Source organism: Bos grunniens, chromosome 19 (assembly GCF_055505025.1).
Source record: "Bos grunniens cultivar Pamir isolate PY7600 chromosome 19, Bosgru_T2T1.0, whole genome shotgun sequence".
Taxonomy (NCBI): domain Eukaryota; kingdom Metazoa; phylum Chordata; class Mammalia; order Artiodactyla; family Bovidae; genus Bos; species Bos grunniens.
The window spans coordinates 50690089-50711400 of NC_141183.1; the positions used below are offsets into that span (position 1 = coordinate 50690089).

General features: G+C 42.6%; 1 protein-coding gene and 2 long non-coding RNA genes across 5 annotated transcripts in view; 1 reads left to right on the top strand and 2 right to left on the bottom strand.

Annotated features, from left to right (window-relative positions):
- Positions 1 to 443: 443 nt before the first annotated feature.
- LOC147352629 (uncharacterized) lies at positions 444 to 7155 on the bottom strand. Its single transcript, XR_015148300.1, has 2 exons — positions 6610 to 7155; positions 444 to 5359 (listed from the first exon to the last, which is right to left on the bottom strand). It is a non-coding gene; the product is annotated as an uncharacterized LOC147352629 (long non-coding RNA).
- LOC147352630 (uncharacterized) lies at positions 5681 to 9436 on the top strand. Of its 2 annotated transcripts, none has more exons than XR_015148301.1 (3): positions 5681 to 5775; positions 8268 to 8367; positions 9235 to 9436. It is a non-coding gene; the product is annotated as an uncharacterized LOC147352630 (long non-coding RNA). The 2 variants fall into 2 exon arrangements; XR_015148302.1 differs by lacking the exon at positions 5681 to 5775 and adding an exon at positions 6142 to 6253.
- USP32 (ubiquitin specific peptidase 32) overlaps positions 8470 to 21312 on the bottom strand; it is a 209303-nt gene continuing 196460 nt past the window's right edge. For both annotated transcript variants that reach the window (XM_086360499.1, XM_086360500.1), the window contains exons 30-34: positions 17217 to 17408; positions 14262 to 14550; positions 12420 to 12844; positions 11883 to 11975; positions 8470 to 10649 (exon numbers count right to left, since the gene is read on the bottom strand). In XM_086360499.1, coding sequence (XP_086216625.1) covers positions 10476 to 10649; positions 11883 to 11975; positions 12420 to 12844; positions 14262 to 14550; positions 17217 to 17408 — 1173 coding nt within the window. In that variant the 3' untranslated portion in view covers positions 8470 to 10475. The remainder of the gene's footprint in view (positions 10650 to 11882; positions 11976 to 12419; positions 12845 to 14261; positions 14551 to 17216; positions 17409 to 21312) is intronic.

Here is a 21312-nt window from a genome sequence, read left to right on the forward strand (position 1 = left end):
GTGTCAGTGAGGGCAATGGGCCTGGCCTAGGGGCCAGAGCTGCCCTGCTGATGACAGGTGTCTCCTGATCCACCCTGGGGACTCTCCCCGCCAAGGTTCAACATGAAGGCCTCCTCTCTATAACCCCAGTGAGGGCTGGGCTTAGGCACCAGGGCGGAGGATCCTTCTATGAAGAACTGCAGATGCCTGCCCCCAAAGGTTTTAGGTGCCGCCACCAGCCCCTCCCCCCGCCTCTCGATCCTCCTTGCCTCTGTTCTCCCAGCCACACTGAGCAGGCTCTTCCCTCTGGCATGCATTCCTTCTCCCTTTCCACAATTCTCCTAAGTTTCCCTCCACCTCCTGCCTGGTTCCTTTTTTTCCCCTCTGTGAAATTCTTGAAGCCTGGTTTCCATCTGCATTCCTCTTGGGGTTGAGGTAAAGTCCAAAGTTCAGCACCAAGAGAATTTTCAGCAGAAGTGACTGTGTATTTGAAAGAGAGAAAGTTGTTACAGCAAGAACAAATTTGTTTAAACGATCTCAGATTGATGTGTATGTAGTGAAAACCATGTTTTGCAACCACACCAGCATATTTGGCAATGTGAAATACTTCCATAAGAACTGGTCTGACCCTCCAAGTCCTTTCAGTTCAGTTCAGTCGCTCAGTCGTGTCCGACTCTGCAACCCCATGAATCACAGCACGCCAGGCCTCCCTGTCCATCACCAACTCCCGGAGTTCACTCAGATTCACGTCCATCGAGTCGGTGATGCCATCCAACCATCTCATCCTCTGTCATCCCCTTCTCCTCCTGCCCCCAATCCCTCCCAGCATCAGAGTCTTTTCCAATGAGTCAACTCTTCACATGAGGTGGCCAAAGTACTGAAGTTTCAGCTTTAGCATCATTCCTTCCAAAGAAATCCCAGGGCTGATCTCCTTCAGAATGGACTGGCTGGAAAAAAAAAAAAAAAGAATGGACTGGTTGGATCTCCTTGTAGTCCAAGGGACTCTCAAGAGTCTTCTCCAACACCACAGTTCAAAAGCATCAATTCTTCGGCGTTCAGCTTTCTTCACAGTCCAACTCTCACATCCATACATGACCACAGGAAAAACCATAGCCTTGACTAGATGGACCTTTGTTGGCAAAGTAATGTCTCTGCTTTTCAATATGCTATCTAGGTTGGTCATAACTTTTCTTCCAAGGAGTAAGCGTCTTTTAATTTCATGGCTTCAGTCACCATCTGCAGTGATTTTGGAGCCCAAAAAGATAAAGTCTGACACTGTTTCCACTGTTTCCACATCTATTTCCCATGAAGTGATGGGACCAGATGCCATGATCTTAGTTTTCTGAATGTTGAGCTTTAAGCCAACTTTTTCACTCTCCTCTTTCACTCTCATCAAGAGGCTTTTGAGTTCCTCTTCACTTTCTGCCATAAGGGTGGTATCATCTGCATATCTGAGGTTATTGATATTTCTCCCAGCAATCTTTGATTCCAGCTTGTGCTTCTTCCAGCCCAGCGTTTCTCATGATGTACTCTGCATAGAAGTTAAATAAGCAGGCCTTTACAACACGGTTTCTTCTGATTGTTATCATCTACTATGCTTCCCATGCACCTTCACTCAGTTCAGTCGTTCAGTCATGTCTGACTTTTTGCGAGCCCATGAGCCACAGCATGCCAGGCCTCCCTGTCCATCACCAACTCACGGAGTCCACCCAAACCCATGTCCACTGAGTTGGTGATGCCATCCAACCATCTCATCCTCTGTCGTCCCCTTCTCCTCCTGCCCTCAATCTTTCCCAGCATCAGGGTCTTTTCAAATGAGGCAGCTTTTCACATCAGGTGGCCAAAGTATTGGAGTTTCAGCTTCAACATCAGTCCTTGCAATGAACACCCAGGACTGATCTCCTTTAGGATGGACTGGTTGGATCTCCTTGCAGTCCAAGGGACTCTCAAGAGTCTTCTCCAACACCACAGTTCAAAAGCATCAATTCTTTGGCGCTCAGCTTTCTTTATAGTCCAACTCTCACATCCATACATGACCACAGGAAAAACCATAGCCTTGACTAGACAGACCTTTGTTGACAAAGCGATGTCTCTGCTTTTTAATATGCTGTCTAGGTTGGTCATAACTTTCCTTCCAAGGAATAAGCGTCTTTTAATTTCATGGCTGCAATCACCATCTGCAGTGATTTTGGAGCCCAGAAAAATAAAGTCAGCCACTGTTTCCCCATCTATTTGCAATCAAGTGATGGGACTGGATGCCATGATCTTAAGTTTTCTGAATGTTGAGCTTTAAGCCAACTTTTTCACTCTCCTCTTTCACTTTCATCAAGAGGCTCTTTAGTTCTTCATTTTCTGCCATAAGGGTGGTGTCATCTGCATATCTGAGGTTATTGATATTTCTCCCGGCAATCTTGATTCCAGCTTGTGTTTCGTCCAGCCCAGCGTTTCTCATGATGTACTCTGCATATAAGTTAAATAAGTAGGGTAACAATATACAACCTTGATGTACTCCTTTTCCTATTTGGAACCAGTCTGTTGTTCCATGTCCAGTTCTAACTGTTGCTTGCTGACCTATATACAGGTTTCTCAAGAGGCAGGTCAGGTGGTCTGGTATTCCCATCTCTTTCAGAATTTTCCCGTTTATTGTGATCCACACAGTCAAAGGCTTTGGCATAGTCAATAAGGAAGAAATAGATGTTTTCCTGCTAGTGTGTGAGATGAGTGCAATTGTACGGTAGTTTGAGCTTTCTTTGGCATTGCCTTTCTTTGGGACTGTGATGAAAACTGACCTTTTCCAGTCCCGTGGCCACTGCTGGGTTTTCCAGATTTGCTGGCATATTGAGTGCAGCACTTTCACAGCATCATCTTTTAGGATTTGAAATAGGTCAACTGGAATTCCATCACCTCCACTAGCTTTGTTCGTAGTGATGCTTCCTAAGGCCCACTTGACTTCACATTCCAGGATGTCTGGCTCTAGGTGAGTGATCACACCATCGTGGTTATCTGGGTCATGAAGATCTCTTTTGTACAGTTCTTCTGTGTATTTTTGCCACCTCTTCTTAATATCTTCGGCTTCTATTAGGTCCATACTGTTTCTGTCCTTTATTGTGCCCATCTTTGCATGAAATATTACCTTGGTATCTCTAATTTTCTTGAAGAGATCTCTAGTCTTTCCCATGCTATCGTTTTCCTCCTTTTCTTTGCATTGATTGCTGAGGAAGGCTTTCTTATAATTGGGGTATAATCAGCTATATCCCAATACAAAATAAAAAGTTGGAAAAAAAAAAAAAAAGAGAAAATCCTGGTTTTGCTTCATGGCATAGCTCACTCCCTCTTCCTATATGATTTTCCTTAAGTACTCTGCCAACAGCTACTGTCTACCGTCCTTGGTCAGCACTTCATCCGGGACAATTATATCTACCAATCCCCCTTACTCGTGTGCATGAGCATACCATCCTTCCCTAATTAGACTGGAAGTTGAGTCATTCTCTGAAGAGGTGGTTTCCACAAATGACCAGTCTGCAGGACAGTGCCAACTGGTTGCAAAAGAATCTCCCCTGAGAACTTACTAAAATGCGGAGATTTGGACTGCGTGGAAGGAGATGATCTCATAAATCTGGGTGTCAACAGGCAGAGAGCACAGATATTACATGACAACGTGGGTGGAACTCTGGAAACAGCAGGTTTAACAAACTCCTAGTTGATTTTTTTTTTTTTTTAATTTATTTTTGGCTGTGCTGGGTCTTTGTTGCTGGGCAGGCTTGTCTCTAGCTTTGGAGAAGAGGGCTACACTCTAGTTGCAGGGCATAGCCTTCTCATCACCGGGGCTCCTCTTGTTGCAGAGCACAGGCTCTAGGGCGTGTGGCATTTGGGCTCTAGAGCACAGGCTCAGTAATTGTGGTGCATGGACTTAGTTGCTCTGCCACATGTGGGATCTTCCTAGACCAGGGATCGAACCTGTCTTTTGAATTGGCAGGGGGATTCTTTACCACTGAGCCACCAGGGAGGCCCAATTCCTAGCTGATTTTGATGGTGCTCTTGAATTGACAGATTAGGAACAGCTGCCCCTAGAGAACCGAGCGCAGAGCTCTGTACATGCACTCCTATGTCGTATGCTTCTTGACTGGTAATGAGTTTGATCCCAGTATTAGTTATGGTATACCTGCGTTCTGCTGCTCTAAGTGGGGAAAGAATACTGTGATTTGGTTACCCAATAGGTGGCAGGGCCTGTGCCTATTTACATTCATTATTTATTCCTTCTAATAACATTTTGAAGTGGTATTCTCATTGGGCATGAGAAATCTGAGGGTGTGAAGGACTTGTTTTAGGACTTACTGTTATAGGACATGGAACTCTGCTCAAGGTTATGTGGCAGCTTGAATGAGAGGGGAGTTTGGGGGGAGAATCAGTTTAGTTCAGTCGCTCAGTCATGTCCGACTCTTTTCGACCCCATGGACTGCACGCCAGGCTTCCCTGTCCATCACCAGCTCCTGAAGTTTGCTCAAACTCATGTCCACTGAGTTGGTGATGCCATCCAACTATCTCATCCTCTGTCGCCCCTTCTCCTCCTGCCTTCAATCTTTCCTAGCATCAGGGTCTCTTCTAATGAGTTGGCTTTTTGCATCAGGTGGTCAAAGTATTGGAGCTTCAGCTTCAGCATCAGTCCTTCCAATGAATATTCAGGGTTAATTTCCTTTAGGATTGACTGGTTTGATCTTGCAATCTAAGGGACTCTCAAGAGTCTTCTCCAACATCACAGTTCAAAGGCATCAATTCTTCGGTGTTTAGCCTTCTTTATGGTCCAACTCTCACATCCATACATGACTACTGGAAAAACCATAGTTTTGACTAGATGGACATTAGTTGTCAAAGTACTGTCTCTGCTTTTTAATATGCTGTCTAGGTTTGTTACAGCTTTTCTTCCAAGGAGCAAGCGTCTTTTAATTTCATGGCTGCAGTCACCATCTGCAGTGATTTTGGAGCCCAAGAAAATAAAGTCTGTCACTTGTTTCCACTGTTTCCTCATCTATTTGCAATCAAGTGATGGGACTGGATGCCATGATCTTTGTTTTCCTAATGTTGACTTTTAAGCCAGGTTTTTCTCCCCTCTTTCACTTTCATCAAGAGGCTCTTGTTTCTTCTCTCTTTCTGGCCTAAGGGTGGTGTCATCTGCATATCTGGGGTTATTGATATTTCTCCCTGCAATCTGATTCCAGCTTGTGCTGGATGTCCGGCATTTCGCATGATGTACTCTGCATATACGTTAAATAAGCAGGGTGACACTATACAGCCTTGACGTACTTGTTTCCCAATTTGGAACCAGTCCGTTGGAGGAGAATGGATACATGTATATGTGTGGCTGAGTCCCTCTGCTGTCGACCTGAAACCATCACAACATTGTTAACTGGCTGTACTCCAATATAAGATAAAAGTTAAAAAAAGAATAAAAGAGAGAAGACATAAACACACTTGGAATGAAAAAAACAAAAATTAATAACTTGTTTTAGTGCATAGTTGTAATATGGCAAGAGGCAGAATCTGACCCTGATAATGGACTCCAAGGCTTTCTACTCACCAGAGGGCATAAAACCAGTGGCTAGTATCTGGCTTGCAAATAACTTTTACTTAGACAGTACAATGTTTAAAAATTAACAAAACAAAACAAGGCCCTGCCAACATTTCTAAATTGGATGTTCTGTATAAATACCTGGGTTTCTGGCTTCTCTGTGGGGTGGAAGAGGTTTGGAAACGCTGGGGCCCGCATTCCTTCATGGCAACAATCAAATGCAGCCTCAGGTAGGATGGGTGCCCTAGAACTCACCAGTCCCCATTGTTCCCTTCTCCACGGCGGGACCAGATTCTCTGACACTCTGCTCCCAACCTAGCCCCTATGAGCCTCTGAAGGTGCAACGACTGCAGTATTTATTACCTTGCTTTCCACTGCTATGAAATCTAAAGGCAGCGTTTTTCTCATTGTTTTTTAAAGATTAACTTTTGGCTGCCCTGTGGCAGCCTGAGGGCTTTCTCTAGTTGAGGTGAGCGGGGGCTACTCTTCATTGAGGTGCGCGGGCTTCTCATTGTGGTGACTTCTCTTGTGGAGCATGGGCTCCAGGCATGAGGGCTTAGTTGCGCCGAAGCCTGTGGGATCTTCCCGAACCAGGGATCAAACCCACGTCCCCTGCCTTGGCAGGTGGATTCTTAACCATTAGACCACTAGGGAAGCCTGGCAGCCTCTTTTTATTGCACCATCTTGTATGGGTCTCTCATCGCTGAGGTAGGTACATTTTTTTTTTTTTTAACAGCATTCTGTGTATTTTAATAGCCAAAAATTGTAAACAACGAAAATATCCATTAACAGGTGAAGAGATAAACAAATGATGGTGGAATTCTACAACAGAACAGTTCTCAAAAATAAAATGGAAATCAACTACTGATAAATGTTGCAATATGGATGAACTCAAAATCATAATGAAAGAAGCCAGATTACACACAAAAAAGAACATGCTCTATGATTCTATTTAAATTCTGGAAAATGTGAACTAATCTATAGTGGCAGGAAGTAGATTAGTGGTTGTCTAGGAGCAAAGTGGGCAAGAAGCAAGGATTACAACAAAATAGGATGACACTTACAGGAATGATTGGTTGCTCACCATCTTGATTGATGTGATGCTTTCCTGTGCTCATGTGCTCTGTCGTCTCCGACTCTTTGCAGCCCTGTGGACTGTAGCCCACCAGGTTTCTCTACCTGTCGTATTTCCCAGGCAAGAATACTGGAGTGGGTTGCCATTTCCTACTCCAGAAGCTTTCCTGGGTACGTGTATGTCAAAACTGCTCAGACTGTCCACTTTAAATATGTGTAGTTTATTTCAGTCATATTTCAATAAAGTATTTAAATATGCTGATATAGTAATAATGTAGTGAGAGGACTAAGAAGAGTAAGGTTTTTTTCCTTCTCAAAGGAAGGACTGTGTGGAGCGTTGAAATTCAGAAGGACCTTAGATCAGTCAGTATTATTGGATGTGCTTGTCTGCAAGCTGTTACTGGTGGTGGTGGTGCTTTAGTCACTAAGTCGTATCTGACTTTTGTGACCCCATGGACTGTAGCCCACCAGGCTTCTCTGTCCATGGGATTCTCCAGGCAAGAATACTGGAGTGGATTGCCATTTCCTTCTCCATGAGGTAGGTACATTTCTGACCTTGTGATTTCAATACTAAGGAACCTACCTGGTGATACATCATCAAGGAAAGCTGGGATCTTTGTTCCCTAAGCTGCACGTTCTGGCTGTAGCCTATTAAAATTCTTATTTAACCTTTAGAACAGTTATGGAAAATAAGCCAATGCATCCACTTGCTCCTGTTCAATGGTATATACAATGAGCAATGCCACCAAGTGGAAGAGAGATTCCATGTTGAATTGCCTTAGCCAGAGGGGCTGGGAGGCTGATGACCACTCTCAATTTACAGGGCCATTCAGAACTAGAAGTCAAACACCCATCCGCCTTTCTATGCTGTTTCTTTCCAAAGTTGTCCCTTATTCTTATTTTTTCAGTAAAACATTATTTTATATATAACTGACTTCCTGTGTGCCAGGAACAATGCTTGAGATATAAGGATGAAGATATTCAAGGCGGTCATTTAAAAAGCCAGAGACACAGACTGCACTTTAGAAGTGGTGCTTCATTTTGGATCTTTTTTCTGTTTATTTGTTTCCTTAAACAAGCTCCTACTGCTGCTGATTCAACATGTTTCATTCTATACATTTTTAATGTTTTGTTCCTGTGTTTTGGAGAATGTAAGCAGAGAGATATGAAATTCTTTGAGTGTCAGCGTAATAAGCGAATACATAAATCTCCTTGTCAAATAGGACTGAATCTCATGGGGGTAGGATTTCACATTCACTGAGCACTTATCAAGAAACTGTGTCAGGCATTTGTATACCTCATTTCCTAAAAATGAGCCCAAGAGGCAGGTATTATGATTTTAAAAGTAAATAAACAGGACTGAATGTGAAGGTTCCATAACTCTAAATCTTCAACTCTTCTTAACACTGTGAATGGTCTCCCTGGAGACATCTTGGAATGACAACCTGGGATATATCCCTGGTTTCTCAGTGTCCTCTATAAACTAAGGATCATCTCCAGGCATTGTGTAAGAAGTGCATCTCTTCTTCACTTTATTCCTTAATCTGCATGAAAACTATTGCAAAAACTCCTTCAATTCTCAGTTTCAAATGAGCAAGCTACTCTTCTCCTGAACACTTTCAATGTCTTCCAAACAATTTCCTAACAGGGATGTGAAGCAAATTTATCTGGTCGCTGCAAGTACCTTGTTCTACATTCAACATACCTTCCATTCTCTCAGAGATGGAACCTCCAACTCTGTAAGTCAGGTAGGTATTCAAATAGGAGAATTAAAACAGGGTCACAGAGAGGAAGGCTAAAGAATTTGACATTTTTGTGTTTACTTGTATAGAGGAAAAAGAGCACATAGATGCATCCACAGTATTTAATTTGTTTGGATAATAGTTACAGAGAAACAGGTACACTCCATATACAATTACCAATACTTTTTTATACAGTTCATATTTCAGTACATCAACACTATTTTATTTACACTCTATTTATGTACATTAACATCTTTCTAAAGTCAGTGCATTGTCAACAAGTTTTATACAGTAATTTACAAGGTGAATGTAGTTAGTTAATTTAATAAATTTTCTGCTAGTCATGAATTTAAAAAATTAATTACAACCAATGTAACAAACACAGATCAAACAACATTAGTAGATTGTGCTACCTGCTTAAATAAAACATCTGTAAGGAAATTATTTAAAATCTTCCACTTTTTCATGGGACTTGTCCAGTTAGGAATGGACAGATTTTATACACTGAAAATCATGAAACTCTAAAGTCTGCGTTTTGTCTGACTTCATTATATTATAGCATTTAGGCCAACCCTTCCTACTTGCAATTATATTCTTCTTCTGAATAGGCTTTCAACTCAGCCATTTACCTTTCTAAATGCTCTGAGAATTGGTTAGTAATTGACCTTAGGTATCAAAACACAAATGCTTAATTACATTGGTACCTACTATCTATGAGGAAGGAAGGGTAATGGAATCTGACAATTAATGAGAATCAACTTCCAGGGTCCAGATGAATAAAAAAAGTGAAATATTTACCTTGAATATATATTTAGAAACAACACAGAAAAAAAATGTTGCCTGAAATAAATAACATTTATATTTTTGTTCCAGTCTTGAATTATTGGAGGATAAAATGAAGTAAGCAAAGAAACATAACTTTTGATGACCAGAACTGTTTAAAAAGAAAGCAAATGGAGATGCAAACAAAAAGTTTACTTCCTAAATCCCCCAACTGCATTAAAAATACTTATACATTATCAACGTTTGGGATGTATTTTGTTTTTAAATTTAATATGATAGGGGAAAATACCCCCATCAAGTTAATTTATAGCCCTTACAGCCATCAAATATGAACAAGTTCTGCAAAGTTCATTTGCACGTATTCTTTTTTTAAAGTGCAAAACAAAGAAACAAAGAACAAACAACCACTAACTGCAAAACACCATCTAGCTTTGTGGCCCCGTCCCCTCTCAGACACTGCGCAACAGTGCGTGGAAGGATGGTGTCGATGTCGGCCGCCACTCCCCTCCCACTCTCAGCAGTGGGGGGAAACGTTTTTGAGGGCACTTGAAGTACCCTCAGTGCAAGCTGCCTCTATCTGGAGGGCTATTTTAGCTGGATCTCCCACAATGTTTTTTTTTTTTCCTACAGGGTCTCCCAACCAAGGCCCTGGGGAGAAGGCACGCAGCTCTTAAGAGAGCCTCCCTTTCAGACTGACCACTTATACATGTCTCCACTACAATGACACAACAACAGAAACAAAAAGCAATGAAGATATAGAAAGGGTGGGGAAATGCCTTAAAACGTAAATTGAAAAATCTGTGTCCATGCTGTAAGAATCCTTCACACGCCTTCATGATCTCGCTTTCTCCATCGTGTCAGTCGCTACAATGGAATAAAACTTCAGGAAAAAGGAGGTAGCATATCATGTCGTCCCCAGACAACACTACAATTTTTTGTTTTACTTTGACTCCAAGGAGATTCGTAGTATTCTGTTATGATTATTGGTAAACTATATTCGCTACAGGGTTGTTCGTGTCTGGACAAGCACAATTTAGTTCTTATTTGGTCCCAGGTGGCTGGTGCCAAACCCTTTAGTTTACAGGCTAGTGGTGGGCTCTGCCTGAAAGCTCTCTACCAGGGAGCTTACGTGAAACACTTCCAAACAAAATTATTACTACTGGTATGTTAACTGCTATTTTAATTAGAGTTTTTTTAAGTTTTGTGCTTCAGGGTCACAGGATAAAATAAGTACACATTGAGCTTGCCTTTCAGCGATGCTTTTGCCAAATGTCAGCTACAGGGAGCCATCTCCCTCATCACCAGTCTACCCAGCAGCCAGAGTGGTAGCTTCACTGTAACACGCAGTACTTTTTGTAATCAGACTCGAAGTCTTCGTCCATGCTGCTTGTGTCTGCCATCTTTTTGCCATCGATCTTTGGCAGAAATTGTGCATAGTCTATCCCCTGCTGCTCATAGAAAAGAATGTAGGCAGAGTCGGTGTCAATTTCATCAGGGTGAAGTTCCTGGAGGAGCAAGAAAAGTCTTTAACAAAAAAGCTGGGCTTCCCTGGTGGCTCAGACGGTAAATAATCTGCCTGCAATGTGGGAAATCTGGGTTAAATCCCTGGTAGGGAAGATCCCCTGGAGGAGGGAATGCAACTCACTCCAGTATTCTTGCCTGGAGAATCCCCATGGACAGACGAGCCCGGCGGGCCCCAGTTCAAGACACAACTGAGCGACTAAGCACACAGCACACACGCTGACTCTACATCCTCACCAGGGAAGGGAGGACCAACCCTCTTTCATGACTAAAACTGATCGCTTCCAATCAGCTTAATATTTTGGCTTTCTCATACCTGCCCCTAAAATAAGAACCATTATTTTCAATGTTTGGTTTTGGGAAAATATACAGGCCATAGACAAGTCAAAAGAATGATAGAAAACAAAATAACACATTAAATTCTAATGGGATTCCCTGGTGGCTCAGAGGGTAAAGCGTCTGCCTGCAACGTGGGAGACCCGGGTTGGATCCCTGGGTCGGGAAGATCCCCTGGAGAAGGAAATGGCAACCCACTCCAGTATTCTTGCCTGGAGAATCCCATGGACAGAGGAGCCTGGTGGGCTACAGTCCACGGGATCGCAAAGAGTTGGACACGACTGAGCGACTTCACTTTCTTTAAATTCTAATAGCTCAAAAGATAAGAACTTTTTCTTATTAATCAATACCTTCTATTTTTTCACTGTTTTCATTTTCTGCTCTGCATATCACTTTTTTGGGGTGAAGGGGCATGCTGTGTGGCTTGTGGGATCTTAATTCCCTGACCAGGGATGGAACCCAGGCCCTGACAAGTCTCAGCCACTGGACTTTCAGGGAAGTCCCTGCATGTCACTTTTATTCCTTTATATTGAAGGCATCTATATATGGATTCTAACAGAAACAACTACTTTCTATTCAGGAGAAAGGGCTTTCCTAGCAGCTCAGTGGTAAAGAATCTGCCTGCCAATGCAGGAGACACGGGTTTGATCCCTGGTCCAGAAAGATCCCTTGGAGAAGAAAATAGCAACCCACTCCAGCATTCTTGCCTGGAGAATCCCATGGACAGAGGAGCCTGGTGTGCTACAGTCTATGGGGTTGCAAAGAGTAGGACATGACTTAGTGACTAAACAATAATTCTGGAGAAAATCCATTATTTCAACAAATGTCTTCTAGATCTGTTGACATTTCTGTTTCTTTTATAAAAGATCGGGGACATTTACCTTACAGCTGCTGTCATTGTAACAGTACCACTTGCTATTTGGGTTTTTGGCATAAGTGACGTAATGGCCCCCGCCCAGAATTCCTGAATGGCACTGTAAGAGAGAAGAAAGTGGAGGTGTATTAGTAGTTGACAATACTCAGGCCAGGGCAAGTACCAGGATCCAATCCAAGGAAAAGTGTTTTCCTTCTTCCAAAAACAAACCAAGAAGGAAAACTGAAAATTTTAAAACTTTGAATCTTACCATTCTATTTTTGTAATTATTTTTGGAAAGCAAAACTCCCTCAGAAACACACACTTCTGAATGGCTTAAGCCTGTGACTCCACCTAGAATATTACATGACTGTTCCCTTTATTAAACTGTGAGCATCTTGAATTCTACCCAAAAGGCCAAGATATTTACTGCTAACTTAGTCTATCACCAAGCTCAATGCCTTGCAAATGAGCAGGCTCTGAAAAAATGATGAATGAATGAAGATGAACAAACCAACCACTGAAAAGGTAGATCATTCCAAAAATCATACAAGAAACCACTTACCGAAATTGCATATAGGTTATAAATAGGTTTAACATGAATATCTTCTCTTTGGTCGTCAGTACTGTCTTCTTCACTGTGGTTTTCAAGCTGACCATTGCTGTAGCCATTGCCACATGCCTCATGCTCATAAAGGAATCCATTGGCCAAAGCTACTTCGTGGTCCTGTGGGGTGACCAGCTCAGGCTGGCTGCCCCCCAGCACGTGCCCTCGGCTCAAGGCATCAGACAGCTCACAAACGTGCCCAGCCCCATTCTCTTTGCTGGCATCCAAGTTCTCCTTACTACTTGACAATTTGTTTTTGCTGCCGATTTGGGGTAGGCGGAGCCTCCCTTTGCTTCTCCCTAAAGTCCTAGGGCTGCTGTTAGGGCTGCTGTTTTTGCTGGAGGGACAGCTGGTTCCACTTTTTCTTGATGTAGATGGTGAACCTGTGAAAGGGAATAAAAGATAAATCCAAATGTCACAAATTGAACCAGCCACCAAAAGCTAATTCTGCAGTCAACTGCACAAGTGTACACAAAAAGGTAAAGCCAGGGGCATCCTGACTGGCTAGGCTTTACTCCTATTATGTGGCCGATAAGTTACATTCTTGTCTTCCTCAATGCCAACCCTCTCAAGGCAGCAATGTCCTGAAAATGTGAAGTACAGTTAAGTATGGACTTAGAAAAAGAGCAGAAAGATGATTTAGGGCAGATTCAATTCAAAATAATATTAGATGAAGGGGTTTGACAAATATGCATTTTTCTTTAGATTAAAAAATATGACTACAAATTATCAAGCACTTACTCCCGCAAGGCGTGACATCGGAAACTTTACTATTTCTACCTCTCACAACAATCCTGCAAAGGAGCAGGTCTCAAACAGCTCCTGACTCCCTTATATACCCTCAAAAATTGCTGAGGATCTTGAGAACTTTTGTTTTTGTGAGTTCCATTTATCAATATTTACCATGTATGTATTTACCATATTAGAAGTTAAAACTGAGGAATTTGAGAAACACAAGACACATATATTTCATGGACAATATCACATATATGTTGGCTCTGAGTCAACCTGTGAGAGAATGAGAGTGGAAAGGCAAATACTTAGCTTTTGGGTTTTTTTTTTGGCTGTACCGTATGGCTTGTGGCATCTTCAGTTTCTTTACCAGGGACTGAACTTGGGGCTATAGCAGTGAAAGCGCTGAGTCCTAACTACCAGACTGCCAGGGAATTCCCAAATACTTAGTATTTTTATGAAAACAGTTCTGATCTTCAGAAAGGGTCTCAGGCACCCTCTAGGGGTTTCCCCAAATTTTACTTTGAGAACCTCTGATATAAGCAAACAAGGATGACAACTATCATTCATAATCACCAAATGCCAGGAGCTATGTAAAGTGCTTTACTCTCCATTTTATTAATAATATTTATTTATTTGGCTGCACTGGGTCCTGGTTACGGCATGAGGGACCTTCCTTGCAGTGCCCGGGCTCAGCAGTGGAGGTGCTTAGGCTTAGTCGTCCTGCAGCAGGTGGGAGCTTAGTCCCCCCACCAGGCACTGAACCCTGGACCCTTGCACTGCAAGCGGATTCTTAACCCCTGGACCACCAGGGAAGTCTCTACAATGCTTAATTCTTGATGTATCAATTTCTCACTCTGTGAACTGAGTATTTTCTTCTTTTTATGAATGAGAAAAGAGATTTAGTGAGGCTGTATCTCTTGCTAAAACTCACACAGCTCAAATGTACTGAGTCCAGAAGGATCCTGGTACAACCAAGCTGTTGCTCTAGAGTGGAAGACGGAGGGAAACATGCAGCCTAGAGGGCCCAGGAAGGGCCCCCTCCGGAGTGAGCTTTGGGTTCCTCACCTTTAGGACTACTGACGATGTTGGCACTCAGTGAGGACGGGCTCTTACTCAGGAGCACGACATCTTCCCCAGCGGAGTTCTGAGCGTCTGCTTTCTTCACCTCTCCTGTCGGGATCCTGGGCTCAGAGAGGTCATCCCCCTGGGGTGTGAGTGGTCTACGCTGACAGAGAGCTGGGGCCCTCGGCACCAGAAAAGCACTAGGGTCAAAACTTTCACGAGGAAACTTAACAATTTTCTGTGATTTTATCCATCGACCATTTACAAACTGAAATCGTTTGAGATGAATAATCTGGAGAAGAAGAGAAAACAGTTGTATTAACGTGTTCTGAAGACACAAATTACACACTAAAAAAAAGTCTAAAACATTTGTATATGTTCCAAAAATATGTCTTTCCCCCCACCAAAGAATATATGTTCTTATGTAACCTAGTTAAGAGGCCACTGACCTTTAGCTATGTGGCTAAAACGGTAATCTCCCTAATTTCATAATCGGTGTACATCCAAACTCTCTCCCAAATGTCTTCAACATCAAAGGAGCCTCTTCTTCCATGTCCTCTGGGCTTGTGACTCACACTGACCCTTACCTCTCTCCAATATCATCCATTCACAAATACACGAGGCTAGAATACTACAGACTGAATCATTTGAAGAAAAGTGGAGGCGTTTTTAACAGATGAAAGTTACCCAGCCTCTAACAGGAGGTCTCTCTTTTCTTAACATTTCTGTTGGCTGAGATCAGGGGGTTTCACTGTCCTGAAGAGCGTAAGAATCTTCCTTCTCCTTTCTGGCTTCTCTCTTTCTTTTCAAAAGCAATGAATTTCTTCAGGCTTAAACACAGTGTTATTATGCTCCCTATCGTGAGCATACTCTTGAGAGTCCCTTGGACTGCAAGGAGATCCAACCAGTCCATCCTAAAGGAAATCAGTTCTGAATATTCATTGGAAGGATTGATGCTGAAGCTGAAACTCCAATACTCTGGCCCCCTGATGTGAAGACCTGACTCATTGGAAAAGACCCTGATGCTGGGAAAGATTGAGGGCGGGAGAAAGGGACGACAGAGGATGAGATGGTTGGATCACCATCTCATTGGCATCACTGACTCAATGGACGTGAGTTTGCGTAAGCTCTGGGAGTTGGTGATGGACAGGGAAGCCTGGCGTGCTGCAATCCATGGGGTCACAAAGAGTCGGACATGACTGAGTGACTGAACTGAACTGATTGTGGGCACAGATATTTGGGTGGCTACCTCTACCCTAAATGCTTAACTATTTACTATTTACATAAAGCGAATCCCTCTCTAAGGGCCACGCTGGTATGTGGATGTAACAAAAGCCCATCGAGCTATCAATATAACATTTACTCCTCATTATTCTTTGTGTTCAGTTGCTAAGTCATGTCTGACTCTTTGTGATTCCATGGACTGAACTGGAGCCTGCCAGAGTGATTCCTCTGTCTGTGGGATTTCCTAGGCAAGAATATTGGAGTGGGTTTCCATTTCCTTCTTCAGGGGATGTTCCCAACTCAGGGATTGAACCTGAGTCTCCTGTCTCAAAAACACAGTTTTATAAATGCTGATACTTCATGATACGTGATATGTTTTATTTGATGGTCATATGAGTATAAATAATTGTCAAAATTCATCAAACTAGATATTTTAAATCTATGAATTTAACTACATGTTAACTACATACCTCAATCAAAAAAAATAAACCTTACCCCTTCCCACCTACCTGTTCTCAAGCCTGTCCCTATGCTCAGCTTCCCATCCCTGTGCTGTGCTTAGTCGCTCAGTTGTCTCTGACTCTTTGCGACCCCATGGACTGTAGCCTGCCAGGCTCCTCTCTGTCCACGGGGATTCTCCAGGCAAGAATAGTGGAGTGGGTTGCCATGCCCTCCTCCAGGGGATCTTCCCAACCCAGGGATCAAACCCAGGTCTCCAGAATTGCAGGCGGATTCTTTACCAGCTGAGCCACCAGGGAAGTCCATGAATATTGAAGTGGGTAGCCTATCCCTTCTCCAGGTATCTTCCTGACCCAGGAATTGAACTGGGGTCTCCTGCATTTTCAGGTGGATTCTTTACCAGTTGAGCTACCAGAGAAGCTATCCCTGGAGCTAGCCAATCCCTGTTAGTAATTTCTTGTGCTTCCTTCCCTGGGGAGTTGTTCTTGTCTACATTCAGTCTCACAGAGTGGTAGGAAGAAGATATGAATAAAATAATAGATGCAAGGTCTGGTTATCAATATGATTTCCTCCCTTATGGAAAAAAGCTTTCTTAAATGAATAGGAAGAACTGACACTCCAACTCTTGACAATCAACAGGAGAGTCTCCTGATCCATGGATGGAGAAGGCAGAAGTGCATCAAATCAGAAAGAACACATTGGCCCTGTGTACCTGGTGCACACACATTTAATTCAGCGGTGTCTGCGCCTATGTGACCAAGCACAGCGGGACCGGAGGCTCAGGCTCCCTGCTCTTCTATAGTCTGTAAAGCGCAAACCTCAAGCTTCCTCTCTCCCTAGAGCTAGAAGTGCTTTCACCTTCTCCTGAAGTTCAACTTCACCAGGCTTTACCACGTGGGGCACTTCTCGCATGTCTCTCTCAACTGCAGTTACTGGTCCATATGACTTCTCTTCCCTTGGAGGCTGTACCCTCTTTAGGATACAAAACTAGTAAATGTATGTAGGACAATTCAGGTCTGCGTACACTAGCAAAAGTGTTTTATGTATGTAAATAGTTGGTTGAACTGCGTGGCTTGTGGGATCTTAGTTCCCTGACCAGGGACTGAATTGCCAATGAAACTGCTGAGTCCAAAACACAGGACTGCCAGGGAATTCCCAGGAAAAGCATTTTAAACACTGTGGCAAGAAAGATTATTCTCAAAAATTCTTATTTGTTCACAGCTTCTTTCCTTCAAGCTAGACTGCTACTCTCTCAGAGGTGGGGTTGTAACATACCAGGATGGGGGGAAGCCTCCAGAGATCTAGCTTCTTGGTTGCCAAGCAGTGGGTCTTACACTTGGAGCAGTAGTACATCTCATTCTCCCCCAGCTCCTCCTCGCTGGTGAAAGCTCGGAGACAGCTGTCCAGGTTGATGGGCTCAGCTTGTGCACGCCGACTCTGTTCCACACTCTCGTGCTCATCTACAACCTGCAGGTGGAGGAAACGAGGAACGGGAGAAGGGGTAGGAGGGAGCTTAGAATGGTCACCTGCTCTGCATCATCCTCTTGGTGACTCAACCTCATTTACTTTATTTTAAAATACAACCAAACCAGAGTCTGAGTAAATAGAGCATTTGCACATTTATTCCCAGATATCACATCAATAACATCTTTGATCAAATTTCTACTTAAATGACCATAGCTTTTTGGGGAAAATTTCTGCATGCTACTAAATGACAAAAACAAAACCAACAAGGAATTGCCTGTTTATTTTACAATTTTGAAATCTGAAAACAGTTTATATGCAGGCTGGCTTTCAAGTCAAGGGTGTTGAGGTTAGGACATTTATTTTTTTAACAGGGACAGGGGACATTATTAGTATGCTGCAGGCTCTACAGAGGCTAGGAGAAATAATATCACTGGAACACAGAGGCCAGATCTGGATTAAATAAGAAAGGGTACAGAAAAACTCACCTTGAGAGGACAGTCACCAGGGCATTAAAACCCAAAGCCACAATCATTTGCATGTTGATGCCAAGTCATAACACAGAGTTATCAAAACACCATGTGTATGCTGAAGAGCAAATAAGCCCGTGCGCCACAACTATTGAGCCTGTGCTCAAAACCCTGGGAGCTGTGACTACTGAAGCCCTCACGCCCTAACTCCTGTGCTCTGCAACAAGAGAAGCCTCTGCCATAAGCCCGAGCACTGCAACTAGAGAAAAGCCTGAACAGCAATGAAGACACAGCACAGCCAAAATAAATAAATAAACAAAATTATGAATATAAAAAAACACCATGTGTATCATTACCTGTCTCTTGCCTCTTGGTGCCTTTTTATATGACATGGTTAACAAAGGAACAGCAGACTCAAAACAACCTGATTTTCCTAAGACCTGCCCAGACCTCTGTGGTCCTACTGAAGCAAGGAAGAGGCCAACACGAGGAAGGAGGTGGCGTGGGAATCAGGAGGAAGGAGACACTGAGGGGCCTAGGATGCAACAGAAAGAAATTTTCCCTCTGCCATTCTTGGCTGCCACTTAGAAAGCAATTAGGAACCACAGCGGGTGAGGCACACATCGCATGACTGTGAACAACCGTGAGACCACACACAGGGATCACATCCCAGGGTGGAGCCCGGACAAGCACAACAATGAATGTCTCTTTTTGGCAAAGGTCATACTCAGGTCCCTTCACCCTACTTGTTACTCCTCCCTTCTAGAGGTGAAATGGTTCTCTTTGCCCAAGGCAATTTCCCTCCAGCTTTCCTTCCTGAGCTCTCAGTTTAGAACAGCTTTCTTCAGGTGTGACTTTTTCCCTGCATGAGATGGCTGAGTCAGAGGCTGTCAAATGTTTGTATAAACTATCAAGGTTGGGGTTGATCATGCAATGAAGAGCTTAGCACTGCATCACCCATCATTTCTAAAGAATTTATTTGAAAATGGGGAATTTCAAGGAAAACCCTTTCAGAAAGGGAAATCTGGATTGACCTTGAGTCACTGACTTCTGACACTTTCCCCAGGGAACACTGACATGCTTCAAAAAGAAACATGCTGTATCATGGTGGTTAGAATCAGAGTAGAAAAAGAGGTATGTCCAGAAGGTCATGTACACACTGCTATATTTAAAATGGATAACCAACAAGGACCTATTGTATAGCACAGGGAACTCTGCTCAGTGTTACACGCCAGCCTGGATGGGAGGAGGGTTTGGGGGAGAATGGATGCATGTATATGTATGACTGAGTCCCTTCGCTGTTCACCTGAGACTACCACAACACTCTTAACTGACTATACCTCAATACAAAATAAAAAGTTTAAGGTTTAGGGGAAAAAAGAAAAAGAGGTATGTCAAATATAGTACTGTCTCTTTTCTCACAGCCAGTTAAACATTATCTATATTATCTCTACCAGGGATGCTTTATGGCCAACCACAAATTACAGTAAGCAGGTAAAGAATGTTGACTTTTACTGACTATATTTTCTATACAACACACAGGCTAGACAGCTGGATAGAGACAGGAAGGAATGAGAAAATGGATGAAAAAACATATCTACAGATGACAGTAATTTTTATTTATTAATAAAATTTCCCCTTGGGATCTAGCTCCAGATTCTCTATAATTATTCAAATAGTCTAAATTACTTATTGGCACCCTCTTCCTTTATTTTTCTCTAAGTTGCCTGAAAGCTCATCCTTAGTCCAAAACATAAAGTAATGAAGTAATAGCTTTCATACATTATAAGACTATTAGAAAAAGAGAAGATCTAAGAAGTTATCTAGTTTAATTTTCTATTAATGAATATGAGGTTCAAACAGGGAAAAAATTAAAAGAATAAGAGCAATTGCCTATTTTTTTCCCCTCTTTATCAAATAAAACATTCATGTAGAAATTTTGGAAAGCAGTGAAAAATGTTAAAAGGCAGGAAACCTTATAAAGGCAAACTGTCAAAATATTGGCAGATTTTCTTCAGCCCTTTTTATATATTTTTCAGGATATGCAATTTTATCTTACTTTATAAAAAACTTCACATGATATTATTAGCATCTTTCCATATATGTTGGTGTAAAAACTTCTGGTAATCCTCATTTTCAGTGATTGCATAGTATTTTACCCAATCACTATACCACACTTTATTTAACCACTCCTCTAATGTGAGGAAAATACTAGTTGCTTCTAGTTTAACTACTCTAACAAATGCTATGATGAAATCTTTCAGCAAATCAGAGTATTTCCCTAGAATAAACTCTTAAAAGGGAAATTACTAGAGTAAAAAACATAAAACATATATTTTACGGGGCCACATGAATAATCTCAATTTTGAACCAAGATATCTCTTTTGTCTACGTGACTCTCCAAGCACATGCAGAATCCACATGTAGGAAGGTATTAGTCATGTGGCCCCATTCCCCAGAAAGGAAGGATATCTCAACAGCAGCTTGGTTTCCATGGTACCCTAAAAGCATCACTGAAAATGGAAGTGGGGTGAGATTTAACAGGTCACACAGGTCCTTCTTCCTGTAAGTAGGATGTCCTCTAGAATTTTTCAGATTGCACACTGGGCTTCTTAAAAAGGGAAGGAGATTTACAGCCAAATAGTTTTTCATCTTTGACAGGAGTTATCTTGCCACAGTAATGTCCTGTCAGATTCTGTGCTAACAAAGATTTAAGAATCTTTCAGTTGCTAAAATTTTCCCTCTTCAAAGGAAGTGTGGTGGAGGTCACTGAATTAATCTTGCTCCAATGAGCAAAATCTGCCAAAACATCAATTTCTCTGCAGCTTCCTTTCATTTGGCAACTATCCATAAAGAATTCTTGGTTAGTGAGAGCCTGAGGGTGTGTGGGGGCATAGTTAGGGTTCCAAACAGGGAATCTGGTCCGGAATCGGGAGTTCCCTCACTCCTCAACAGCACAGAGAGACAGAAAAGTCCATAGAGAACAGACTGTGGTTGCCAAGGGGATGGGGAAAGGTGGAATGGAGGTTCGAGAATCAGTTCAGTTCAGCCACTCAGTCGTGTCCAACTCTTTGCGACCCCATGAATCGCAGCACGCCAGGCCTCCCTGTCCATCACCAACTCCCGGAGTTCACTCAAACTCACGTCCATCGAGTTGGTGATGCCATCCAGCCATCTCATCCTCTGTGGTCCCCTTCTCCTTCTGCCCCCAATCTCTCTCAGCATCAGAGTCTTTTCCAATGAGTCAATTCCTCGCATGAGGTGGCCAAAGTACTGGAGTTTCAGCTTTAGCATCATTCCTTCCAAAGAACACCCAGGACTGATCTCCCTTAGAATGGACTGGTTGGTTAGCAGATGCCAACTATTTATGACAAGGTCCTACTGCATAGCACAGGGCACTGTAGTCAGTACCGTGATTATAAACCATAATGGGAAAG